Consider the following 26,381-nt stretch of genomic DNA (forward strand, 5'->3'; position numbering starts at 1 on the left):
TATTTAATTTAGTTACCGACTTCGGTTTGGTAGCATGCATAATGGACGATTTGGTCATTTCTCACTGTGAAAACACTGTATCCCAATCGTTTTTTGCAGATGGGGCATAATTTCTTACTGCTTTCAATTGTGTAGCTTTTATTCAGTCTCATGAGCAATTCATGTTGGAGCTTTATATTTCCCACTTTGTATAATTGACTGGCTAACCGACTATCCACCAATGTTTTCTTGCTCATTCTGTACTGATTGCTCAAAAACCTGTCAAGCTTCCTGACTGGGAAAGATGGTGGAAGACTGGTAAGAACTCTCAAAGTGTCCATTTTAGACCCTTGAGACTTCAAAAGCTTAGATATTGAGTCCGTGTTTTCCGTATAGTTCATCAATAAGTCTTCAAGTAATTTGTGAAGTAGCTTAGTTCCAAGGTCTTTGTTGTTCTCCGTGTAAATGTCTGAACAATATTTGATGGCTGAATCAAGATCATCTAGCTGACCGTACAACACATCAATAGCTTTATCATGTTCACCCAATCTTTTGTATATGAATATGGTAAACCGTAATAATTTCACTTCGTTGGTGGGAATATGTTTGAGTACCGTCCATGGCTCATATAGAGACGTTGTCTGAAGAAACTTGTAAAGTTTCTGGTATGGTTCACTGGTTTCGAATCCAGCATCATTTCTATCCATCTCCTTGAGGATGTTCAAGTACATTAAACAAAGTTTTGTATGAAACTTGGGCATTATATGTTGCTTGTTTGGTTGATCATTGAAGTCACTTTCAAATATTATCCATTCGAGATATTCAACAGCCAACTCTTCGCTGCAAATTACCTCAACGAAATACTCAAGAACTTTGAAATTATCATAGCTTTCACACTCGTAAGTCTCGTTCATGAATATTAACTTCCCATTTAACATGGGGTCCTGGTCAGGATCAGTGAGTAACCATTTGGAATGCTCAAACACAAGACCAAGCTCGATATTTCCAAGCTTTTGCAAATATTGAATGGTGAGGTGTGATATTCCACCAGACTCTAGAGCTTCATTATCATTATCTTCGTGGGCAAGCTTGTAAAGCATTTCCAAGGCTTCCTTATGTAGCTTTCTTCCGAAATAAAAGTCCAATAGCTCTTTGAGAAAGTTATTGTCACTATCGTGATTGGAAAGTAAACACTGGTTAACGATACTGGCATCACAACAGTTATTGGGGAGCCTTAGTAATGGTCCTAGGAGCATTGGTTTGCAATAGAAGTAGCAAAGGAATAAACAAGTATCAATCTCTATAGCAATTTGGTTCAAAGATGATGTCATTAGTTCTGGAGTAATGAAATCATACAAATCCACAGGAGTGATATTGATACCTTTCCAGAAGAATCCTTCATCATTTAGAAAAGCCAAATGAATACGACGTTGGTCTGTTAAATATATGATTAAGTTGTTGATGGCTTTTCCAAACTTTCTTAGGTTTTGGGACTTAGTCTGTCCAAATATAGTACTGGGCATTCTGCTCGTTAAAGTGGCTTTTGACAGCCTGTCATTCTCCACTTCGGTGGCTGAATCAGCTGTTGTCAATGCATTCAACTTACTTTGCTGGAGCTCGTCGAGAGTAATTTTCTTGACGACGTTTCGAGTATTTTTAAGAGCTTCATTGGCGATGGTGGCATTGGACCGATCATAAAACTCCCGCTTTAAGAAATCGGGGAAGAGATCTAACACATCCTTATATGATACCAACCAGTCGCTGCAAATCTCTATCAAGGACTCATGGTACTTTCCATATCGTTCGAATAAGATAAATGCTCTTTGCTTATTTAAGTCTCTTAGCATCAACTGCTTCTTCTTCTCCTTTCCCACACGAGAACCACCAAAGAATTCATCTTCTTCGTCAATTTTCTCGACGAACTTAAGGGCCCTTTGAAGACCAACTAAAGCCAAGTCAGTCTTGGGGTCTTTTTTTGAGTTTCTTCTATCGTCGCCGAAACCAAATCTGAGATATTGGTCTATCTGTTGCTGGAAATTCAAAATGTTGAATTGTATCAAATCAGTGTTGGCTCCAAGGAAAATGAATGCGTCATTCACGAATACAGGAATGCTGTTGGAGTTTATTTGGTGATGGATTTTTTGTACCAACTCTCCCAGCTCCAAGTCTATTATTTCCACTTTTTTATTATATACCACCAACAAATAAGAGGGGTAGATGAAGGATAGAAACACAGGAGATGCTGACAATTTGACATTACTTTCTTTGACAGATATGGCCGAATCCTTAGACGACAAAATGATGATCTGATTATCTTTGATAAGGCAATATTCATCTTCATTGGCCTTTAAAATCCGTATAGATGGACCACTGCTACTGAGACCAAAGTAGCTGAATGTACTGTGGTTGAAATAATAGTACATTTCGTTATTGTCGCTGTTCTCAGGAAATAGGCCAGTGATTCTAAAGTCATCATTAACATCCACCAATAGAAAATCATTAGAAAGTCCAATAATTAAATGCAACCCTAGTTGGAGATTCATGCAACTTATAGCCTTGACTCTTTCCTTCAACGACTGTTCACTAATCTTGTTGAACCGGAATAAGTTTCGTGTTTTGTACACCATCTCAAATATAATGAGTTTCTTCTTAACTCCCACAGTCATGTGTTTCTTACCGTTAACTTCATACACCAACAACTCATGATATGCCTTTGTTTCATCCATCACTTGAATAAGATTCAAGTGGTTCCCTATTTTCTCAAAAATCCGGATAATGTCGTTATTGGTTATCGCAAAGATGATCCTATTCGTAGAAGAATTGTTGGACACAATTTCGATTCGACTTACGGGTGTGCTATCGCCATTGACATTCGGAAATGTCATGTCATGGTGGAAGTTGGAACTTTTCGTGTCCATGAAATACGTTCGTATGTCGGTAAGGGATTTGAACGAAGTTATCAGAGGAGCTTTCCGTTGGTCAGACTCCGTGATAATGTCCACATCGTAGATACTGAAGTCACCCGAGGCAAACCCCACATAGAGCTTCTCCTTGTCATAATATACCGCCGTGATTTTGACCGGGCTCGACGAATTGAGCCTGCTGGCGGGTCTTATCACGTCAATATTCATCTATAACTGACGAGATTTGGATGAGAATGAGTTTTCGCGGAGTACATGAAAGATATAATTATATGCTATTAGAGACTACTAAAAAGAGTTTTCACATGGTGGTAAGAACATCAATGACACCAGAGCAATACTTGGCCAACTCGTCAAGTGCAAGTTTTTTGGTTTGGTTGACAGACGTGAAATTCTCAAGTGCTTCTATCAACTCTGTATCATTATAGCCGTACACCACATCACCATGATTCTTCAAAAACATTGCAAACAATGCCTGATATATCTCGTAGTTCATGTTGGTTTCCACTCCTTGGGTTAAGGCATCGATAAAGCTTTGCATTTCAGTCAACGGAGGAAATGAGTTAAGAGACCTGATTTCCATGTCGGTAGCGGCTGGTACTAAATCAACCACGTACTTCAAAAACTGGCTATAGTCTTTTGTTTGAGATCCCTCTCTCAACAATCTGGTGAATTCGGACTCGAAGTTCTGAGAAGAACCATCAGCCTTGTACTTCAACAACCTGCTGTTGGCATCTTCGAGTTCCATACCATCGGCATCTACAGCCTCGGGATTTCTGAACTTATTGATTTTCCGTTGTCCGTTTTCATCTTCAACTGCTGTGTCTCCAACAATGTCTCCTGAGAGAGATAAGAAGAACGGAGCATTTTTAGGTTTTTTGGGGGCTTCTTTGGGTTTACTTCTTTGCTTAATGACATCCAAGTGCATCAACGTATTATATTTGGATCTGGGTCCCAAAGACAACGTTACCAAGGAGCCATCAAGCTGCTCTGTTTCGGTGTCTCTGATGGAATTTTCGTCTAGACTATCGTTCTGTTCGTCATCAAGAGCACCTTCTATTAACGTTGACCCTCCATCTCCGGAACTATTAGGTAAAAGAATATTAGCAAACTCTTCTTCTTCCACATGTCTGGTGGAAATGGGTCTAAATTGTGCTCTATTTGTCCACAAGAAGATCCCATTACCAGTGACATGAGTAGTAGCAAGTAAATCACCAATTGGAGAAAACTTCACCCCAGTGGCCACGGTAGGTAAAAACACACCATCAATACAACCACCAGAAGGTAAGTCCCATGTTCTCAATGTTCCATCCAATGCCACAGACACAATCCATCTTCCATCGGGAGAAAAGTCCATTCCAGTAATTCTATTAGTATGACCATAGAGGATTCTGACCACTCTCTGAGTAGCAACATCAACTACCACTATCGACAAGTCATCCAATACACAAGCCACCAAGTCGGATCCCTTATGATAAACCATCTTCGTGATTGGAGATTCCAAATCCAATTTGCCCAAGAACGTCAGCTTTCCAAAGTTGTAGAATCCCACAATACCATCTAATCCACCACTCACCATCTTTTGGTTCATTCCATCCATACAGATTCCAGTTACGGCTTTCTTATGCAACATGTACTTCTTACGAAGGGCTCCTGATTGTAAGTTATAACTTCCAATACCACCATTCACTGACCCTACTAAGGCAAAGTTTCCACAATGGGACATGCACACAGAAGAAATAAAACTTCCATCAACAGTGTTCAAATGGAACCGGCCGACTCTTTTGGTTTGAGAGTCCCATGTTCTGGCAAATGGTTCTTCCTTGTGAGCGGTGACTATATTCTCCCAATCTCCTTCACGGGCTTGATTAGAAGCAATAGCAAGGATTTCTGGAAACTTTTCTCTCATTGACTTCACCTGTCCGGCTTGTCTTTTGTTGTCCTGAGACTTCTGTTCTCTTTGAGACATCTCTTGAGCTTGGGCATCCTTCCTTAAAGAGAAAGACCAAAATGACCGGTCACTGGAGGCACTGAGAATGAAATGAGATTTGTTCTCTTGTGGGAACTCGATATTAACCGGGGGAGCTGAATGACCTCCACGGGAACGGAGATGACGAGGTGGTGAAATAACCGAGGAATTTGTAGTCGAAATAGTTGGATCAAACACAAACTCTTTTAAGCTGTTATCTCCTCCGTTACTTACAACAATCGATTGACCGTTCAAGAACTTGACATTGGCAATTCCACCATAGCTTTCTTTATGTGCGTTCTTCAAGATATGGATTCTGGACTTCTTCTCCAATTCGTAGAAGAATAAATCTCCATTACTCAAACCAGCGACCAAATGGGGTGAACCGTCAGTTCTGAATGATAAAGATACCACCTTGGTTCCACTGGCCTCATCAGCAGCAGTGATTCTGGAACTAATCACTTTTCCCTTTTTGATGTTGTACAAATATACTCCACCTTTGACTGTGCCTATGGCAATAACATCCAATACTGGAGCGTATTCGATAGTTGATATGTTATCATCGTCGATTTGGTCTTCGGGTGACTGGAATAACATTTTACCAGTGTTGACATTCAACACAAAAATATGCTGGGTGGTGGCCACCACCACTTTGTTTAGGTATGTTGGAGGGTGTACAATCCCAACAATTTCTCCATGAATGCTGTTGTTTATGGAGTATAAAGAGCTGTGAAGTTCACTTGGATATTTCTTTCCTGATTTCTTGAACGTGAATATTTCACCGGCCCTAGATGTAGCCACTAAAAACTCACCAAAAGTAAGGATGTTATGGATCACTGATTGGGTTGGACATTCCAACGTTTCTTCTAACCTTCCTCTTCTATAGATTCCGATTTTGCTGCCATGACCGCAGAATACATAATGGTAATGAGCTGCCAAAGCCGTGATCTTGGAAGGAGTTTGGGATTGTGACACAAACAACAAATGTAACGTAGCCACATCGTAGATCTGGAAGGAGTGACCCACAGAAGTCACCACATAAAACGTTGAACCTAAAGTTCCTAACGCAAATGGAACATCATTAGATACATTTCCCAAAACTCTGAAGGGACTAAACACCTTGGATTTTCTTACATTGGTTTTCCCATTCCCACTTACTGGCACCGTATCTTGTTCAACCTTTCTTCTTTTTTCCACTGGTTCTACCATATTGATATATAAGAAGATGAGATCTATATTCCAATTTTTTTCTCGCACAATTTGTACAAGCAGAGATGCGAGATGAGCTGCAAATAAGAGGTATTACAAGTTGATAAAGCCTTTTTCTACAAGTCATATTTCTTTGCACTCTGAATATAAATGGCTAGAGGTAGCACTATTCAGCCAACTAAGGTACATATATTTGGCACTGGTCCGACTTCTACCCGCCTTCTCTCTACCTCTTCGATTTTCCACCTCTTCTCACCATCTTTGTAAAATGCGACAGTGAAAAAATCACCTTTCATGACTGTGAATACTAAAAGACCTAACGATTCTGAAGTCGATTCTGAGGCTAAAAAAGTTCATATTGATCTCAGGGACAAAGGCTGGGCTGCTATAAAGGCAGAGTTTGTCATAAAGAACGAAGAAGCTGCTGACCTCTATATTAACGATGATGACGCTGAAGGTGGAGACAGAGATCAGGTTCAAGAAACCACCGGAAAGAAGAAGAAAAAGAGAGGCCAGAACAAGAACCGTGACTTACGTCAGGAACACGGTGCTATAAGACTTTGTACATCACTAGTGGATCCTGATAACGCTAAGGAATGTCGATTTGGAGCTGAAAACTGCAGAAGCTCGCACAACATCGAAGAATTCCTTGCTAGTAAAGAGCCTGATGTAGAAGGAATATGTCCTGTTTTTGACGCCATTGGGTACTGTCCTGCTGGATTGAAGTGCCGGTGGCTCGGGTCCCATTATGATAAAGAAACCAACAAATTGCTCAAAGATTTGGCTAAGATTGAGGTAAATCAAGAACCACGAGAACTCAATAGGATCACCAACGACGCCAAAATTGCTTTGCAAAAGAAGAAGTATGAGTTTAAAACTGCCACAAAGATGATTCTGTATCTTGATTCGCAAGTCAAGAACGAGGCCTATATGAAGAATTTGGAAGAAAAGAAAGACAACCAAGCAGAATTCGTGGAAGTTCCATTTAGAGTAGCAGAGAAGAAGCGCTTGAACTTTAAAAATGCAAAGATAGTATCTCCATTGACCACTGTTGGTAACTTACCATATCGTCGTTTGATGAAGACTTTAGGGGCAGATGTCACATACGGTGAAATGGCTCTCACGGTTCCATTATTGCAAGGTACAAACGCAGAATGGGCATTGCCAAAAGCTCACAAGTCAGAATACCCTGGCTTTGGAGTGCAGTTCGCTGCTGGTAAACATTGGTCGGCTGCCAAAGCCGCTGAAATCATCTATAGAGAAACTCCCAACGTCTCGGAACTTAACTTGAATTGTGGATGTCCCATTGACTTGTTGTATCGTCAGGGACAAGGGTCTGCATTGATGGAACAACCATCCAAGTTGATGAGAATCTTGAAAGGAATGAACTACTGCTCGGGAGACATTCCTGTAACTGTCAAGATTAGAACTGGAACTAAAGACAATAAGAACACTGCTAAAAGTTTAGTTGGCAGACTTTTGGAAGAAAACGAAGTGGCTGCAATCACTTTACATGGTCGTTCCAGGCAACAGCGGTACTCCCGTGAGGCCGATTGGGGGTACGTTGGCGAAGTTGCTCAAGTGGTCCAGGACTGGAACAACAGGAAAGAGGAAAACAAAGACATGAGTGACACTCAAGCCACTCAATTTCTCGGAAATGGTGATGTTTACACGTTTGAGGATTGGTATGCTGCCACTAACACTCCTGGAATTGACTCTGTGATGGTTGCAAGAGGAGCATTGATTAAACCATGGATTTTTGAAGAAGTTGAAGCCCAGCAATACTTGGACAAATCGGCTTCCGAGAGATTGGATATTTTAAGAACCTACGCCAACTTTGCAGTTGAACATTGGGGTACTGATGAATATGGAATAGGGTTAGCCAGAAGGTTCATGTGTGAGTTTTTGAGTTTCTACCATCGTTATATCCCTGTTGGGATTTTGGAGAGATTACCACCCAAATTGAACGAAAGACCCCCCAAATGGAAGGGTAGAAACGACTTGGAAACATTACTTGGATCATCTGACTACCAAGATTGGATCAAGATTACGGAGATGTTTTTAGGTAAAGCAGGAGAAAACTTCCATTTCACTCCAAAGCACAAGAGTAGCTCCTACGAACAATCCAGAGACTAAAGGTAGCATTTTCATGTATCAGAATAAACTAAACAATTATAAATCAGACTTTTCTAGCTCTCAACTTGGAGTCCAGGTCATCCGTAGCAGGTTTGGTTTTGATGTCCTCGTCTCCTTCGTAATCATTAGCCAAAGCTTTGGCCTTTTCTTTCAAGGATTCCAATTCCTTGTCCTTTGCAGCCAATTCTTCCTTCAACTTCACAATTGAGGGAGAATCTTTGGTTTCAGTTTCACCAAGCTCACTTTCACCAGTGAGAGCATCAACCTTGTCCTTTGTTACCAACAATTCCGTCACCAAGCTGTAAGTTCTCAACAAAATCAACGTTAAGAATAAAGTGAATCCACACAAGTACATGTTTCTTTGGGCATAGAATCTTCTAGCCTGAATTTCAGACCGGTCATTCACAATGGCACTTCCACGAATAGCCGAGCCTTGTAACTCGTTACTGACAGAGGCCACTCTGTTAACCGAATCGATAAAGAGTACCAACACAAAGCCTAAAATACACTTCAAAGCAATTTGGAACTTTTCGTTTCTGAAGGGAGCAGAAACCGTGGTCAAAACGGTTCTTCTAATCTTTCTTGGGTATGGGAGTGACAAGACCGTGAAGAATGCAACCTCAACCACCAATAATCCGAATACTAAATTGTAATATAATGCCATTGAGTAATAGATAAGTTGTCAGAAACTGAAACTGATTTGCGCAGATGATTCAGTTTGTCGCGACAATGAATTTTGGTTGCTAAAACACAGGGGCCTTACTTGCTATGGACAAGTTGCGAAGTGAACAAAATGGAGTCAAATCAAGAAAGGGAACTAATTGATAAGTGTCAAATTAAGAAAGGGAACTAATTGATAAATCTATAAAATTACTAAAGTATATAACTTTGAAGTGAAACGTTTTGGGTAGTGTATTTGAATTTGCAGCCTCATATAGAACCGGCGTGAGTGAGATAAAAACTTTAAAAGAACGTCTCTATCAGATTAAACTTCTTGGAACTAGCTCTTCCCAAAAGCAAACACCTCTAATATCCCAACGTTACCTTGATAGTGAAACTTACAAGGAAAGGTAACGTGATGAACAATACGGCGTATTGGGAAATCAAAGCGGCTGCTAAGCAGTCCATTTGTATGTGATCTTCCGAATTTGGATCTGTGTAGAAAGCAGTAAAGTACACCAAGGCCGTCGCATTGGGTAAGCCGAACTCCAACACCGATATGAATCGAATCAACTTATTCCCATCGTACCACCCGGCCCTGTTCAAGCCTGCAACCAATCCTACTCCAACCATTGGTAAGAGGACAAGACGGAATAGTACAATTCCCAACACGGTTTTATAAAAGCCCTTAGGCATTCCCTTGAGGTCAAGTCGAGAAATCGTGGCTCCTAGCAAGAGTAATCCAAGAGGTACTGAGGCCTGACCCATGTACAGGGCTGTGTCCAATAGAAATGATAAAGGAGGTAAGCCATCTGGAGCGTCTGGGATAGAAAATGCCAGACTGACAAACAACGCCTTTAGTGGAGGAGCCATTGCCACAGCAAGTGCCAAGATCAACGATATTGACACCGGTGCAAGGGTGTTTTTCAAAATCGAATAGAGACGTTGACGAACTTTGGAGGTGACAACTTCAATTTTAGATGCATTAGTCAAGGGTTTGCTGAGAGACTCACCTCCCACCATGATGGCGGGACCTATGGTATCACTTCCCAAGGTGATCATTCTCTGGACCCCACTGAGATTAGAATTGTCATTTAAACGGTCATATTCCGAATATTCATTAATGACATCGCCTATGTCTTGTGACTTCATGGACCTCAAGTCTCTGCTTCGAATGGGCAAAAGACTGGCGGTGCCAATCCGGTGAGAGAGACGCTGTGATCCGGTGCGGTAGGTTTCTTCACCAAGATTTGTTGGAAGCGGGACCTCCACCATTTGGTTCGAGGGCAATGAGCTGGATATCGACAAGGCATCGTCGTAAGAGTCGGCATCTTCGGGGGTTCGTACCACCGGGGTTGGTGCCTGAAAATTGGAGTCGCTATGCCTGTGTTTTTCACTGGGTGTAGATGCATTAGAGGAGATGGTATCGTGGGTGTGGCGGGCCGAGGCCGTGTCCGAGCCCGAGCCTATCACCTTTTCGTCATCATCTTCATCCCTGAAATCCCACTGGATCAACGCATAGAGTCCGAGGGTAAACTGGTAGAAGGCCTGAGCAGCAAGGAAAATACACACGTAGGCAACGCCCTTATCACCTTCTGACTCGGAGAAGACCATACCGCCGTTTGTGAGGGTTTGGACGTATGCTATGGGTAAGTCCGAAATGTTGGGGAAGAGCCCCACTGAAAGTAAACCTCCCAACCATCGTTTAGGAGAACGGGTGACAATGTAGGTGATATATGCAAAGAGAATCCCAACTCCAAAAAGCACGGTGGCAGTGAAGAAGATGATTCCCACAGACTTGATATCGGAGCTTGCGAGGTTCTTAACGATGTTGGTGAAGATCAAACAGGGTAAAATTGCGGTGACAATAGCGTCTGAGATGTCTCTGCAAGTGGAGACGGTAAGTACATTTCGTTTTGCGAGGATAAACCCTATGCCGGTGATTATGTATATCTTAAAGATGGGCTTGACGGCCGAATAGATGATCAGGCCTAGCGCTACCGCCATGTTTGTGGGTAATGTGAAAGTGGTGTGAAGATTATTGATATGTCAAACTAAAAAATAGCCTCGCGGGTGATAGCGTCCAGTGAGGGACGTGATGGACGGGGACACAAAAGGGCTGCGGCGATTTTATGGTGCAAACACCAGTGGGAGGCTGGTGCGGTGGGCGAGTGTGCGGATGGCGTGTTTGTGGTTGGTCTGTTTGTGGTTGGTGGAGTGTGGACGGTGTGTTTGTCTTTGTGGTTGGTGGAGTGTGGACGGAGTGGTGGAGTACGGTCGTGGACGCATCCCCCTATATAATTCTACGACATACTAATAAAATACGTTATTAAACAACCAAACATACCATATAATAATAGCATCCATCACTAAATAACCAAGCATTCACACAATCCTACGACATTAACAAATCTATCATTATTAAACACATATAACCCATAACTCATTACACACCTTCCCTAAATGAAAGCACCAGGTGCACGGACTTGCACGTCCACTACCTTAAGCTGGCTCAGCTTTTGGTGGTCGTTGCCGTTGTGGGAATAACTAATAGTAATCACATCGTGGACTTTGTTCACCACTTGTTCTTGTTCAACATCCACATACCCGTAGAGGACTAACATCTCTTCGTCCAGAAGCCCTTCTGGTGAGTCTGTTGGCAGTGGTTGTGGTTGCAATTCAGTCTGATGGTCAGAAAAAATAGACGACCGACTCGACCTATCTGACCCATACGAGTTGTAGTCAATGGAACTCGAGTCCAGAAGTCCTAGGTCTGGCGAGTCAGGAATTTCAATGGGTTTCTGGTTGAGGAGTCTGGCTGGAGATCTGGCTGGTAACTGGATATCATCTTGTTGTATAGGGTCCATGGTGGGATGAGGGTCTTCAAGGTAGTCGTCCACAACAAACGAGAGGTACTCTTGCACAAGCTTATAATCTTCCAAAAGAGTGGATTCTTCAGAGAGGCAGTTGGAAAGATTATATAGGCTGGTGCTGGAATTGCTGATTGCTAAGCTCATGCTTTCTGCGGAGGATTAGGGGCTGTATGCAAAACAAACAACAAACTAGAAAGGAACAATATTTTTTGTGGTCAGACTATAGATAGTTTGCAATTAATGCATTCAACTCTAAACCCGTTTATTGACAGGGGTGCTGGCTCTGTAGTCCTTTTTTGAAAAAACTTCAACTGATGATAATTAATTATCATAGTTTGAAAATCATGCTTGCAAAATTTTCCCGATTAGGAAAAGATATTATTTGCAGAGACACTAAACCGTTTCCGGTTAACACGGGGCTAAGGCCGCGAATTAGCGTAACTAGCCAGCCATTCTCATGCACAAGCGAATGAACCCTTTTAGCCATATGTGATGTATAATATTCCTAAAGCCCATTGTAGGGCTTGGCAAAGATGCCCACATTCCGCCTGGTATTGCCATTTTTTGGCCAGTTTTTTTTCCCAGCCACAAAGTCTGAATACCACCAGCTGCAACCAAATTCAACAATCGATCAAGATGGAGTACTGTGTTGCAACAATATATCAGGTGGCTATCTCAAGACCATAGTTCACTTTTATTATGTTTGTTTTGTGTACTCAAACTACTAAATTTATTTATTATACAATGACATCGGGACCACCTTAACTCTTGGTCTTCTTCTTAGCAGGCTCGCCCCCTTCGCTCATATTCTCATCATCCGATCCACTAAGGCTAGCGTCCGAGTCGAACTCTTCGGCTGGGTCACTATCAGACCCACTGTTGAAATCACCATCTTCTTCTGACTCCTCTTCTCCAGCACTACCCATGTCAATATCAGCATCATCATCGTCTTCGTCATCATCAGCTGCTTCGTTCAAAGCTTTAGCCATCATAGCCTTGGCCACCTTTTCTTCATTTTTAATTCTCAATCCCTTTTGTACACAATAGCTTTCAATGCTCGCTTGTTCTTCCCTGTCGATGCTTCCAAACACGTGAGACTGGTTGGAGCTCCTCAAGTTGATCTCCAAGTCAAAGGTTCTGGAAGCGGAAACACCGGTTCCAGTACGTGACATGACAATATTGCTCACCTCGGAGAATGGTATATAAACAGTGGGCTTGGTCACAAATAAAAAGCATCTGTCCAAAGGATACAAGTACCCTTCGGAGGCCTTTAAGTTACAAGCAACTCCTGGTTGTAAGAACCGAGATTGGAAGGATCCAGGAGCTATTAATCTTCTTTCAGTCAACCCTTTAAAACAGTGGGACATCACCAAATGGGTTTCAGCATCGTAACGCTTCTTTAATTTACCTTCGTACTTGGACTTGTAATCCTCTTCAGAAAGATTCAACTCCACTTCGATTTCCTCTTCTCTAGCAAATTGTAATACCAAAAATGGATATCTGGTTTGGCCCTGTCTTAGTGGGGGATCGATTTGCAATACCACCAAATGGTGCGTTTCATCTGGCTTGGGTAACGAAAAAATCCGCTCGATTTGCTTGTATTGGATCTTGTAGTCATAAGTCTTACCACGCAATCTCAAAGATGTTGGATACATGTCGATATCGTAACGACCTCTTGGAGTTAAGAACAACACATCGCTGAACGAAACAATTGCTTCTCCGGCAACTTGGCCAATGTTAGCATTGTCTTTCAATTGCTCATAGAATACTGATGCTGCACTAATTTCTTCAATCTCGGCCTCTTCGTGTTCTTTTTCTTCCCCTTCTTCATTCTTCACTTTCGTGACTGTCTTGGTTTCATTTTCCACCACACCTGGAACATAGAATCTCATTTCCACCAACTCGTCACCTGCTTTGGAAGCAGAAGTTTCCAAATTCAATTCTACAGCGACCTCATTCTTACCCGTTAAGTTCGAATTGTTGATCTCCGAATAAGGAATTTCGAAACTGGGCTTTCCGTTGATGGAAAAGATCAATTCATTCCTAGCCAAGTCGGTCTTGCCCCAATTCCATCCTCTTAATGAATGCTCCTTATGTTCCAAGGACATTTGAAAATTTCTTTGCAACTCTTGTTTGAGCTCGGCAAAGTTCTCCGAGTCAAATCCATCGAGACTTACCACTCCTTTATTTTTGGTTTGAACTCTCAATTCGTAACCTCTTGAGCCTCTAGACCACATAAATGATAAGATTTCTTCAGAGGGTAACAAGAACGGCTGGTTGGTTTGAGCACCATTTGCACCAGTTGAGGAGGCTTTCCAGCCTAAACCTGAGTCTGCAATTCTCATACGACCATTGGTACGTGATTGATTCAAGTATATCCTTTCAAAATCCACATTTGGCATGTTGAAAATGTGTTGTTCGAGGTGAAAGATTTTTGCTGTTACGCGTTGAAGTGAAAGCCAGGTGCGCGCGCGAAAAACTAAATGCTTTCGCCTAGGTCGAAGTGGGGCCAAAGCACCGCGAAGTTGTGCCAACTCTCGCTATTTTTCCTCCTCCCATCCCTACCTCACCCTCGCCGGTACCGCAATGACTCAAATACAATCTATCGACTCATACCCAAAAATTTTCCCACTAACGTTTTTCTAATAGATTATTATGGCATTAAAAAAAGCCGGTGTTTTAGGAGCAACAGGATCCGTGGGTCAGAGATTCATCTTGTTGTTGGCCGACCATCCTGAATTTGAACTCTATGCCTTGGGTGCCTCCAGTCGTTCTTCTGGAAAGGCTTATAAAGACGCTGTCAAATGGAAACAAACTTCATTATTACCTGCCAAAGCCCAAGATCTCGTGGTTACCGAATGCAAGCCTGAGGGCCGCTTCGCTGAGTGTGATGTAGTGTTCTCTGGGTTAGACTCCGATGTCGCTGGAGAAGTTGAAAAGGCATTCTCTGAAAAGGGTTTGGCAGTTATTTCTAACGCCAAAAACTATAGAAGAGCCGAAGACGTTCCGTTGATCGTTCCTATAGTCAACACCGACCACTTGTCGGTGGTGGAAAAACGGGTTAAAGATGCCCGTGCCAAAGGAGAGCCAAAATCTGGGTTCATTGTGTGTATCTCCAACTGTTCTACAGCCGGTTTGGTAGCTCCATTGAAACCTTTAGTGGATGCTTACGGTCCGATCGACTTATTGACTGCCACCACTCTCCAAGCCATTTCTGGAGCCGGATTTTCACCTGGGGTGCTGGGAATCGATGTATTGGACAATGTAGTACCATTTATTTCAGGAGAAGAAGAGAAGATGGAGTGGGAAACCAAAAAGATTTTGGGAACCGTCAACGCTGCTCAAACCGGGTTCGACTTGATCCCTGAGTCATCCATGAAGGTCAGTGCCCAATGTAATAGAATTGCTGTTAGTGATGGGCACACAGAGTGTATTTCCTTGAGATTCAAGTCCGATAAAAAGCCAACTGTGGACGAACTTAAGCAGACTTTGAGAAACTATCAGTGTGAAGCATTCAAGTTGGGATGTCCTTCCGCCCCCAAGAACACCATCCATGTATTGGAAGAAGAGGACAGACCTCAACCCAGATTGGATAGGGACAGAGACAATGGGTATGGGGTTTCGGTGGGAAGAGTAAGAGAAGACCCTGTTTTGGACTTTAAGATGGTGGTATTGTCACACAACACGGTTATTGGAGCTGCCGGTGCTGGTGTCTTGATTGCCGAGATTTTGAATGCCAAAAACGTTATTTAGTTACATATGCTAGAGGTTTTAATGCAAATCATCGCGAACAACCAAATCTTCGCAATGCTCATACAATCAATATTGTCCCGTTTAGAACCCATCAGCCCATGTCAGGTATCTGATCACGTGTTCGAACTCTACCTGGAGCGCCTGGTCCAGAATCAGGACTTGGGGTACGTCGATCGGACCCAAAACCATATTTCTTTCACTCTTCCCCTTTGTGATATCGACTTAACTATCACCCAGTCACTCTCACAACTTTCATCCCTGGGCTCTTCCACTGGTTTTGTGTGTTGGAGCACTAGCCTGAAACTTGTGGACTGGATATTAGGTGACAAGAGATGCCCATTTGGTCCGTACTTCTCGCTGGCACAGTTGGATGTCTTGGAGTTGGGGGCCGGGGTAGGAGGTATATGTGGTTCAGTATTAGGTCCACACAGCAAACGGTACGTGTGCTCGGATCAGAAACTCCTCTTGAAGCTTCTCCGTGTGAATCTTGAACAGAATGCTCCTCAAACTGATATTGGCGTGGTGGAGTTGGACTGGGAGTATTTGCCCCAGGGCTTGGAAAATTATTATACCGCTACAGAGCCAGGAAATACGCCAGACTTGGTACTAGCTTGTGACACTATCTATAATGAGTATTTGATTCCGTTCTTCCTTCGAGCACTAGACCTGGTAATGTCTCATCAGACTGTGTGCATAGTTGCCGTGCAAATGCGAGACGATATAACTCTTGAAGCTTTTGTCAGCCAGACGGTGGAAATGGAATTCGATCTCTACACTGTGCGACAGGAGGACTTGTCAGATCAGTTGTCACGTGGCTACGTTGTGTACGGTATCACAAGGTCCCAATCATAGTTTTTGCAGCTAACGGGTTTTGCGAAGCCATAGAAGATTTCGCATTTATCGAGCATCGAAAATTTTGTTTAATTCAAACATACAACACCTGGAACACCTGTTCAATCCATCTAAAACTTCCTGTTTCACCGGACAATGTCTGATAATCCACCCCTTGAGGAGAGAAATATATCATTGCCCCAGTCGACTACTGAAATAGTCCCAGAAATCGACGACGGACATGACTCTAAAAGAGTTAAACGCGAGAGTCCTCAACCAGGGGAAACCCTGAAGATAGTCACCTTACCCGTGGCGGTGGAGACTGCGGCAGTGCCAGTGTTTAGTTCCAAAGATCCGGATACGCCCGCTGTCTCTGTGCCTCCATCAACTACTGAACCAACTATAACGACGGAACTGACCTCATCGACTCAGCAGGAGGTGGAAAACAACCAAGAGAATCCAGCCGTAGAGCCCTCGGAAACCACTGCACCCGTTGAAGTAGTAGCCGCTGAAAATGGTGATTCTCCGAAGCAAGAAAAGACTATCAGCGAAGAAACTCCATTAGCTGGTGCTGAAGAGCCGGCCAAAGATGCTGCTGAAACAAGCACGACAGTAGTGGCACAAGAAGATGAGTTCGACGTGTCTCGATTGAAGCCCTTAAAGACCAAAGACCAAATAATTGAACTCATCAAGTGTTTCTTCCCTAATCGCAGACATTTGGGGTCGCTTGTTTATAACCCAACCACTACTTGGCTCACATTACAAACATCTCAACTCACGGGCTTAAAAGACGAACATTTTGAGAAATTTGAGGACCTTAGAGAATCTTACCGAGAGAAGTTGAAGGATGAGCACTACGCCAACTCGATAAAGTATATACCAATGATTCCCCCCTTGCCCATGGACTACATCAACTATCTTCTTGAAGTAAAAATTCCTTCTAGATTTGTCAAAAGCTTCGTCCAAGGATTGGAAACGGGTGATGTTGCGAACAAAAGAGAGATATGGGGTGGCAAGCATGGAATCTACACCGATGACTCCAATATCCTCACTATGTTAGCCCATTTGGGGTTCTTTGAAGAAAACGGGAAGTTGGACTTGACGGGCTGGAACCCAAAATGGAGTCCTCTGGACGTGATTTTCCCCAGGATCAACCAAGAAAACCACATAAAGGGAGACTTGTCAGTAACCTTAATGCTATTACCGACACTTTCTGAATACAAATCGGTCTACGCCCATGGAATCAACACTCGGACCTGGAACAAACTCAACAAGCACAGCGGGCTCTCAATGGCCGTGTACAACATAAAATGGGAAATTGATGGTAGCTACTTACGAGATAAATCTTTCTTCAAACGGTACCAAACCGAAGTTGCCTACGACTTGAAGTACTTGAAACAACTGGAAGAAGCCGGTGATGGCTGGACTTTTGATGTCAAATATTATCACCAATTAAAGGAAAAGTACAAGAACATGGAGACTGAGAAGAATACCGACACCAAAGTGCCCGAGCCAGTCACAGAATAAAAAAGCATGGTTGTAATATATAATGAACGTAATTGTAACCGCCCGTCATATCTCCGCGCAGGCTTCTCGCCAATTTTTCCGCAGCTCTCGCTGGTGCCCCGCCACAGGACCCCTGCCCACGGTCCCAGTTTCTTTTTTTTGTCGATGCTCGCCCTACGTTTGCAAAATCAAGAACCCTCAATCCCAAATCCCTTTTACACAGATACTCATTACGAGACAACATAAAGTACGTCTCGGAGGACCTGACCCATTATTGCCCATTCCAGTCACCCGCACAGGCTTCCCTGCATTATCGTCTCCTGTGTGCTGCCGTTCCAACCACTTTATCTGGGTACCCAAACCTTTCTTATCACGTCAACTGAGTGACCTGCGACCAGTGATAATTGTTTAATCCATATCACATGACCACCCGTGTTTCGAATCTCCCAAATTCACCTCGTCCTCGTGTTCTGCTTAAGAACTCGGAATCTCCTCCGTCTACTCGAACCCCCCTGACCCCAGCATCATCAGTTCCATCTCCATCCCCATTTGCATCATCATCTCCCACCAAAAAAACCGTTAAATCACCCCAGTCCTCAGCTCGCCCTAAGACAAGAGTGGGCCATTTGTTCCGGAAGGCTACGAGCGAGTTTGGAAGTTTCTTTCAAAGAATCAAATCTTTGGGGGACGAGGTTTTCAACGAAAACCAAGCAATCTCCGAACTTTTTGATACGTCCGACGCCGACTCACTTATGGACCGGATTGAGCGTATTTCCCGTGGATATAACGTCAACGAAGAGAAGTTTTTATTGGAGTACAAGAAACACAAAAACTTGGATAAGATATATATGAGCATGCAACAACGTCATTATCATGGTTCGAATCCCAACGAAGAGATCAAGAGCTCTTCAACCGTGTACTCCGATTCGGGTAACAATATTGGAGTGCAGTACGGTGTGAAGGAAGGGACACTCCAGGAACAATCGGAGACTCTAAACGATGAGGTAGAAGATGACGATGAGATGGCAGGTGATGACCAAGAAGATCAAGAATGTAGTCAGAACTCTCGTGACAAGATAACGTTTCACGACATTGACCTCGTGCATCTTCGCCAGGAATACGAAGAAGACAAAGAAACAAAGAAGAACTCCAATATTGGAGAGTTACTTTGGGAATACAGACGGGCCAAGTGGGTTCAGCCCACCAAGACCAATTCACAAGCCGAAGCCCTTGAAACGCGTCACTTCTTTGACCAGATTCCCAAAGATTCGTATGTTAAGGTATATAACTATCTTGTGGAAAAGGGAAGACCATTAAAGGCTGGTAGAAGGATCAATTTAAGTGATTTCATGAAAGTGGTAAATGCTGGATGGGAAGTGGAGGAAAAGTGGGATAGAGCTGCGAGAGGACTTGCATAGTCAAAACTTTTGGGTTTGTGGTAATACCAATGGTGTATATAAGTAGTATGTAATCTAATTAATGAGTTAATTGTTGGTTCTGCTTGTATCTGTATCAGAAAGTCATCATATCATCACCCTGGTCCCTACATTAACCTGCCTTTCCATCAATCTGTCTCTATCACTTCTTGTCTTGGTTATGCTCAACTATATGAAGAGTCTGTTTGAGAATCCGTAGGTCCTGGTCTATACGCTCAGCACAAGACTGGAAACTCAGTACCATGTCGGGCTCTCCTTCGAGACGTCTTTTGGTTCGCCTTATGGCCCTCTCAAGATCTGCTTTGCTCGTGGAGAGCCGTTCAAAGTTCACAGCTATATCGTTGTTTAGCTGATTATTGATCTCCTTATCAAGGAGGTGGATAGTAGTGATTTTATCGAGAAGAGTGGAGCCATTGACATCATTGCGAGAGTTGTGCCTGATAGCAGTTTCTACAAAATGCTGTAGTTGTGTAGAAATTGTCTCAGACTCTTTGAGAGCCTTTCGTTGATGTTGTTTCGCTTTCACAAGAAGGCTGGTGTGGTCCATAACTGATTGATGGAGTTCGCGCATTTTGGATCAAGTCTTTGTTTAATAGTAGCTTATGTCACTTACACCAGAAATCGTTGCACAAGACGTGTTGTTTGCAGGTCCTCCTCCCACGACATCTGGTGGATCTTTTAAAGAGCTCTATGAATCCATTCGCTCGAAATCGCTGGTCGATCTGATCCTTGGTCAAACATACACGTTGATCAGGACATCTACTGATCTAAATGATTCTATAACCCTTTGGGAAATCCGTCTTCTTGTGTTAGTATTCAACAATCGGATAACCCAAGCAAAATATGAGGCCGTCTGTTTGAACAATGTGCTTTATCTAGCTGAAAATGATAATGTTGCACCTGCTGCTGTCAGTTCAATTCCACCCAACCCACAAAACCAACGGGTGTACCCGCTCCCACGCAACAACAATGGAGTCATAGATCACAAGTTCTTGGTCCTTCTTCTTCGGTTGAAATCTGTACCGAATATGTCCCTTGTAAATGAGTTCTACAAGCTTTGCTATCAACTCCGATTGAAATCTGATAATTACTCCCTGGACCAGTTACTGGTTAAGTTGATGAACTTGAGCTTTGATATTCTGGTGATTTTAATCATCAACAAAGACTATTTGACGCTTTTGAACTTGCTAGACTCGATGAAACTGGAGATAGAGTTGGATAAAAGTGAGCTATACGCTAGTGTTTTGAGTGGGGTCAAACTCCTCAGTATCTTGACAAAAATCTTGATTTTTGACCAAACCCAAACTCCCAGAGATGCTATCAAGCGGCAGTTACGAACCTCACATCTGGATGATTTCCATTTGGTTGTAGATAGCGCATTAGATGATTTGGTGTACGTTCTCAACAACATCAGTCCCATTTACTCGGCAACCTTGACAGAAAAGGACGAAAGAACCGCCGCTACGGATATTTCTAAGGCTGATATCGATCTTGATAGGCTTGTGCTGATGGTTTTAGAAGGAAAAATCACTGGCCGGATCTTGTGCAGTTTATTGGGAATGTGGGACTTGAAGAACAACTTCAAATTTGCTATTGAAGAGTCGGAATTTTTGGGCGAAGATTTGGTGCTGATCAGTAATCCAACGGTCTCTGACTGTTGTGCGTTGATTCGTATGGACTGGCTCAAACATATAAATAAGGTGTATGGATTGGAATAGGTTAAGTCTACATATAGAGGTTGTAGCCCTAAGTGTGTGGGCTGTGACTGGTTTTGCTTTTCGCGGGAACGGGAATTGGCGCTTTTGTGCCACTTGCACCTCATTCGCACCAGGGAAATTTTTCAGTGTGAGAAATTTTTAAACCTTTTTTAATATTGAATAATTAACTAATTGCATCAAAATGGCTGTCCAAGACGTTGTTACCCGTGAATACACCATCAACTTGCACAAGAGAGTATGTAAAAACCCTCCACCTTTCAATGTTTTTCTGGAACGTGGATATGTGATGACTCCAGCTACCTTGATTTGAATGATACCAGAACAGACCGATGACGAATATCACCAGAAGAAATTCCTTTTCTATGAGCTCTTAGCAAGCGTCTGGATAGCACTCAGGTTTGTTACCTGATGGCTACTTGAAGTGTAGCTTGCATATTCAAGACGAGACAATGAACTATACCGGCTATATGAGACTCAACATGAGTAGTTGTGCTATACTCCATTATTGAGATTTCGTCCAATGTTCTGTAGGAACCTATTATCACATACCCCTGGTATATTCCAGCAAAATTATCGTCTTTTGACTAGTAATACTAACAATTTTTAGTTACACGGTGCTCACTTCAAAAAGAGAGCCCCAAAGGCTGTCAAGGCTATCAAGAAGTTCGCTACTTTGCACATGGGAACCTCTGATGTCAGATTGGACCCAAGATTGAACGTTCAAATCTGGAAGAGAGGTGTCCAAGGTGTTGACAAGAGAATGAGATTGAGAATCTCTAGAAAGAGAAATGACGAAGAAGACGCTAAGGAAAAGTTGTTTGCCTACGTCGAACCAGTCATTGTTGCCTCTGCCAAGGGTTTACACACCGTGGTTGTTGACGAAGATGAAGCTTAAATTCTTTACCATAAAATATTTAAATAGTTAATGTAGAATAAGGAATTAATATTCTAAGTATTTGAAAATAGTATTTGATAATGAATGTTCAAACAATCAGAGAAAGTACTAGGCGAAGAAAGAACTATTGCCATGTGTGAAATCTGTTGTTCAGCTAAGGCACAAAATCCTTTCCAAGTCAACGATTTGAAGAAATGAATTTATACGTAGTCATACAAGGAATACGAGGGGACTCAGAGGATAAGTAAAATCTTTAGGCCAAGCCTACGAACTGAGGGCTCAATTTCATCTTTGATTGGAATAGTCGATTTCGTCTAATAAAGTTAGTAAAAAGATCAAAAGATAAACGATAATTCAGTGTAACTATGACAAATTACCATATCATTGCAATTAGGTATGATTAATCAAAACGACTAAAGCCTAAAAATTTGCTCTCTAATGGTATTAAAAAGAAGATTTTTCATCATCATTATCAGTTTGGCACTTGTTACATACACTTCTAAATGACTGTTGGTATGGAAGTTGGATGTTCGAATAAAAAATTTGGCAGTGCGTGAGAATGAGATGAGTGGTATGTCCGGGTAACTAGGGGAATTGGGAGAATGTCAACAGAAGAGTAATAGATACTTAATTATGAAATTTATGTTGAATCTCCCTTCCTCTTGCCTTATATTATTTCGTAGATCAAATTTGGTGGATTAAATTATACGCTAAGTAGCTCAAAAAGATTTATTTTTGTTTTGCTTTGGAATAATTTGCAGTTTTGGACCAAAAAGATTTTTTTATCAGTCAATATTCACGAATTGTACTCTTGATACATGGATGTATCCTCTATCGTTTACGATTCTTCTTAGACCTCTTTTTTGCCCTTTCAACCTCTTGTTCATCCTCTGGCTGTGAAATTTTCATTTCCCCAGAAAATCGACATTTCCGCGGCACACAAATCCTGTCATCATCCACATACTGCTCATATAAAATTCATACAATAAACCACTGAGAGACATGCCGTCAGCTGAAGAAACTGGGTATGGGTCTATCCTCACCATTGCTAATCTTCAAGTGATCAATGACCCTTCAATCCAAGAGTATGACTCCCTACAAGTGTCTATGGAGCTCTTTCTCAAGCTATTTCCTAGCGCAAATACTAGTGATAAAGTTGAGGATAGATTCGTATTGATCAAGTTCTTAGGATCTCCAGACCACTTCCATCTGTTCAAGTTGTTCAAGATAAGCAAAATCAGCGATTATTTATCTGGGAGTATGGTGGTATTCATCAATGATACCTATTTATCGCAGTTCTCCAGCAGGTTCACATTGACAACTGCTTTAATCCAGTCAGTTGGTCATGAAGAAATCCCCAATCTCGATGATGTGTTTGTCGCTGTTCCTGGTGAAATCTACCTGATTTTAAAGAACAAAACTAGTGATTCTGTTAAAAATTGTTTCATGAAGAAGTACTTGCATGGCTCTATTGCGTGTCAGGACGACTTGGTGAGAGAAATCAATGGAGAGATCATTTTGTGTGAGCCTGTACGCCAAGGCCGTGTGACTCGGGACACAAACATCTACTTTGTCAAGAAGGAGCAAAAACAGCTGTCCGAAGTAGACGAAAATATCGACCAAACCGATGACATTAACTTGTCTAACTACCTTTCTTCGTCCCTTAATATTGACCTTCAGCTGTCTGTGTTTTGTGACTTCAAAATCGCTCCTTTGATAAATCAATTACTCATCAACAATTTACCCGACATCTGGGCCAAAGAAGATAGCGAATTGTTTGTATTTATCAGGACTAAAGAATTGGCCAGACTTGGATTTCCTGTATTCAATGGTGATAGTGTCTACTTGAACACTGGATCCAATAAGCTCGTGGTAAAGATCTTCACCATTATTGAACCTAGTGATACTTTTAGTTTTGGAACCATTTACATTCTGCCTATTCTTTTGATAAACTTGGATTTACAAACGGGCGATTTGGTTCATATGGAGCCATTGAATCCTATAAAGGATAAAGATCTTCAGATCTCAGCTATAGTGCCGTTGGCTAAGACTGTTACTATTTCAAGAATTGCATCGCCTATTACTTTGGACAAAACTTATCAACAGCATTTCTTCTCGGCATTGAAGACCTCCTTCAATTCAAGCTTCAAAGTGGTTCAAGCTGGCGATTTTATCCATGTTACTATTGACTCAATTTTGTCTAAAACGATGTTTGACTTGGGACAAGATGATGATGCTGTTCGTGTCATTCCCACTGGGGACCCCGATTCAGTAGCCTGGTTCAAGATTGTTGAGGTGTTGGGTGATGAAGAAGCTCCACAAAGTGCTCAATTCAGAATCGATCCTCTTAAAACACGGATGATTTTATCAGGGGTGGAGTTCACCAAGATTCCGAAAAATGAGCTGAACAATTGGTATGAATACTCGCTGCTTCCTCCAGTATTCAATTACAATAGATTCACTTCCCAAGGGGGTTCGGTGTTTCAATATGCAAAGACTTTAAAGAAAATCATTCTGACTAACAAGAATTCAAAAATTAACCTCAAGACATTTGTGATGTTAAGTTCGATGTCTCGAGGTTTGGGTAAGACTACCTTGGTAAGAAACTTGAGTATTGAGCTTGGTTTGAACCTCATTGAGTTGGACTGTGTTGATTTCATAAATCCAGGGAGTGAACTCAAAACTATTGGTTTGATAAGTGGATCCATTGAAAAGTTATTGAGTCAAGACCATGAAAAGGATTCATCTTTCAATATCATCTACTTGAAACATATTGAAAGTCTATGTCCCGAAATCAACGAAAATGAGCAAGGTGCTGGTGTGTCTACGTCTTTGGCATTGAAGCTAATTCAATTGTTTGAAGGCTATTTCGACTCTAGAGACAATATTATCTTTGTTTTCAGTACCAATGACGTGGATAAAGTTAACAATAACTTGAAACTGATTGTGAAATTCCAAATTGATTTCGGAGTTCCCAATGAGGATGAAAGATTGGAGATTTTCAAGTTTTTGATCAAAAATGAAACAAAACCTCTGGTTGATGAATTCATTCCTGAGGTTTATGACTATGTTGATGGCTTTACCGGAAATAATACCCTAAATTTTGGGTTTCAAATTAGAAAAGATGTAAAGCTCCAAAATTTAGCCTTACAATCTGCCGGTTTAACCCCTAGAGATTTGATTTCGATCTTCAAAAAATCTAAGAACCTTGCAATTAAAAGATTGCGGAAGCTTTCCAAGGACTTGGAGAAGCTAGTTAAGGTTGGTAATGGTGGAACGATCGAGTTGGTGCCTCTGGATTTCAACAGTGCCATCAACGAGGCAAGAAACGAATTTAGTGACTCTATTGGTGCACCTCGTATTCCAAATGTCAAATGGGAAGATATCGGTGGTCTAGATGTTGTGAAAGACGAAATTTTGGACACTATCGATATGCCTTTAAAGCACCCTGAGTTGTTTAACAATGGTCTCAAGAAGCGTTCTGGTATTTTGTTCTATGGTCCTCCCGGTACCGGTAAGACTTTATTAGCAAAAGCCATTGCAACCAACTTTTCTTTGAATTTCTTCAGTGTTAAAGGGCCAGAGTTGTTAAACATGTACATTGGTGAAAGTGAAGCCAATGTTCGTAGAGTATTTCAGAAAGCTAGAGATGCAAAACCCTGTGTTATCTTTTTCGATGAGTTGGACTCGGTCGCTCCGAAGAGAGGTAACCAAGGAGACTCTGGAGGAGTTATGGATAGAATTGTTTCTCAATTATTGGCTGAATTGGACGGAATGAGTGGAGGAAATGGAAATGGGGATGGTGTTTTTGTGGTGGGAGCCACTAATAGACCCGATTTGTTGGATGAAGCTTTATTGAGACCAGGAAGATACGACAAAATGTTGTATTTGGGGATCAGTGACACCAATGACAAACAAGTGAAGATCTTGGAGGCTTTAACAAGGAAGTTTAAACTCGATGACGATGTCAATTTGGACCAAATTGCTGAAAATTGTACCTTCAATTTCACAGGTGCCGATTTTTATGCATTGTGTTCTGACTCTATGTTGAATGCCATGACTAGACTTGCCAATGAAGTTGATATAAAGATTACCCAATACAACGAGAAATTGATTGCCGAAGGTAAAGATGCGATGTCCACCAGATGGTGGTTCGATAACATTGCAACTGAAGATGACACAGAAGTGGTAGTGAAGATGGTAGATTTTTTGAAGGCTCAAAGAGAGTTAGTTCCCTCAGTCAGTTCTGAAGAATTGGCACATTACTTGAAGATCAGACAAAACTTTGAAGGATCAAAGCAGAAAAAAGAAGTCAACGGCTCTATCAATAATGAACCGACAGATGCCAATGGAGAGCTGAATGGTATCCATGAAGTGTCATTTGCAGCTGATATTTCTCAACAATCTCCACCAAATGGGACAACTGTCACTGAACTTGATGGCGTTTCTATCCAAAACGACTGATACAATTCAGATCCCCTAGAGTAGAATGTTC

The 26,381-nt window shown here is 42.0% G+C and overlaps 13 protein-coding genes across 13 annotated transcripts; 8 read left to right on the forward strand and 5 right to left on the reverse strand. All coding sequences in view use genetic code 12, as the record gives it.

Annotated features, from left to right (window-relative positions):
• Positions 1-8: 8 nt before the first annotated feature.
• VAM6 (Vacuolar morphogenesis protein 6) lies at positions 9-6,078 on the reverse strand (the record flags this gene model as incomplete). Its single annotated transcript, XM_006683800.2, has 2 exons — positions 9-3,110; positions 3,220-6,078. 2 exons carry the CDS (start codon positions 6,076-6,078, stop codon positions 9-11), a joined length of 5,961 nt encoding a protein of 1,986 aa, XP_006683863.2.
• Positions 6,079-6,372: 294 nt separating this feature from the next.
• DUS3 (tRNA-dihydrouridine synthase 3) lies at positions 6,373-8,214 on the forward strand (the record flags this gene model as incomplete). The annotated part of the gene is made up of 1 exon (XM_006683799.1): positions 6,373-8,214. The coding sequence occupies one exon, from the start codon at positions 6,373-6,375 to the stop codon at positions 8,212-8,214; it is 1,842 nt and encodes a 613-aa protein (XP_006683862.1).
• A 43-nt stretch (positions 8,215-8,257) lies between these two features.
• On the reverse strand, positions 8,258-8,878 carry YET3 (Endoplasmic reticulum transmembrane protein 3; the record flags this gene model as incomplete). Its single annotated transcript, XM_006683798.1, has 1 exon — positions 8,258-8,878. One exon carries the CDS (start codon positions 8,876-8,878, stop codon positions 8,258-8,260), a length of 621 nt encoding a protein of 206 aa, XP_006683861.1.
• A 362-nt stretch (positions 8,879-9,240) lies between these two features.
• On the reverse strand, positions 9,241-10,881 carry ECM3 (Protein M3; the record flags this gene model as incomplete). Its single annotated transcript, XM_006683797.2, has 1 exon — positions 9,241-10,881. The coding sequence occupies one exon, from the start codon at positions 10,879-10,881 to the stop codon at positions 9,241-9,243; it is 1,641 nt and encodes a 546-aa protein (XP_006683860.2).
• A 452-nt stretch (positions 10,882-11,333) lies between these two features.
• On the reverse strand, positions 11,334-11,891 carry PSN45_002785 (uncharacterized protein; the record flags this gene model as incomplete). The annotated part of the gene is made up of 1 exon (XM_006684037.1): positions 11,334-11,891. The coding sequence occupies one exon, from the start codon at positions 11,889-11,891 to the stop codon at positions 11,334-11,336; it is 558 nt and encodes a 185-aa protein (XP_006684100.1).
• Positions 11,892-12,508: 617 nt separating this feature from the next.
• Positions 12,509-14,149, reverse strand: POB3 (FACT complex subunit; the record flags this gene model as incomplete). Its single annotated transcript, XM_006683795.2, has 1 exon — positions 12,509-14,149. One exon carries the CDS (start codon positions 14,147-14,149, stop codon positions 12,509-12,511), a length of 1,641 nt encoding a protein of 546 aa, XP_006683858.2.
• Positions 14,150-14,402: 253 nt separating this feature from the next.
• Positions 14,403-15,500, forward strand: HOM2 (aspartate-semialdehyde dehydrogenase; the record flags this gene model as incomplete). Its single annotated transcript, XM_006683793.2, has 1 exon — positions 14,403-15,500. One exon carries the CDS (start codon positions 14,403-14,405, stop codon positions 15,498-15,500), a length of 1,098 nt encoding a protein of 365 aa, XP_006683856.1.
• Positions 15,501-15,598: 98 nt separating this feature from the next.
• Positions 15,599-16,352, forward strand: RKM5 (Ribosomal protein lysine methyltransferase; the record flags this gene model as incomplete). The annotated part of the gene is made up of 2 exons (XM_066157936.1): positions 15,599-15,605; positions 15,823-16,352. 2 exons carry the CDS (start codon positions 15,599-15,601, stop codon positions 16,350-16,352), a joined length of 537 nt encoding a protein of 178 aa, XP_066014033.1.
• Positions 16,353-16,487: 135 nt separating this feature from the next.
• On the forward strand, positions 16,488-17,858 carry PSN45_002789 (uncharacterized protein; the record flags this gene model as incomplete). The annotated part of the gene is made up of 1 exon (XM_006683791.2): positions 16,488-17,858. The coding sequence occupies one exon, from the start codon at positions 16,488-16,490 to the stop codon at positions 17,856-17,858; it is 1,371 nt and encodes a 456-aa protein (XP_006683854.1).
• A 401-nt stretch (positions 17,859-18,259) lies between these two features.
• Positions 18,260-19,255, forward strand: PSN45_002790 (uncharacterized protein; the record flags this gene model as incomplete). The annotated part of the gene is made up of 1 exon (XM_006683789.2): positions 18,260-19,255. One exon carries the CDS (start codon positions 18,260-18,262, stop codon positions 19,253-19,255), a length of 996 nt encoding a protein of 331 aa, XP_006683852.1.
• Positions 19,256-19,875: 620 nt separating this feature from the next.
• On the forward strand, positions 19,876-20,991 carry PSN45_002791 (uncharacterized protein; the record flags this gene model as incomplete). Its single annotated transcript, XM_006683788.2, has 1 exon — positions 19,876-20,991. One exon carries the CDS (start codon positions 19,876-19,878, stop codon positions 20,989-20,991), a length of 1,116 nt encoding a protein of 371 aa, XP_006683851.1.
• A 181-nt stretch (positions 20,992-21,172) lies between these two features.
• Positions 21,173-21,886, forward strand: RPL31B (60S ribosomal protein eL31; the record flags this gene model as incomplete). The annotated part of the gene is made up of 2 exons (XM_006684035.1): positions 21,173-21,226; positions 21,599-21,886. The coding sequence occupies 2 exons, from the start codon at positions 21,173-21,175 to the stop codon at positions 21,884-21,886; spliced, it is 342 nt and encodes a 113-aa protein (XP_006684098.1).
• A 1,002-nt stretch (positions 21,887-22,888) lies between these two features.
• Positions 22,889-26,350, forward strand: PEX6 (peroxisomal assembly protein; the record flags this gene model as incomplete). The annotated part of the gene is made up of 1 exon (XM_006683785.2): positions 22,889-26,350. One exon carries the CDS (start codon positions 22,889-22,891, stop codon positions 26,348-26,350), a length of 3,462 nt encoding a protein of 1,153 aa, XP_006683848.1.
• Positions 26,351-26,381: the final 31 nt, after the last annotated feature.

Source organism: Yamadazyma tenuis, chromosome 3, assembly GCF_029203305.1.
Source record: "Yamadazyma tenuis chromosome 3, complete sequence".
Lineage (NCBI taxonomy): Eukaryota > Fungi > Ascomycota > Pichiomycetes > Serinales > Debaryomycetaceae > Yamadazyma > Yamadazyma tenuis.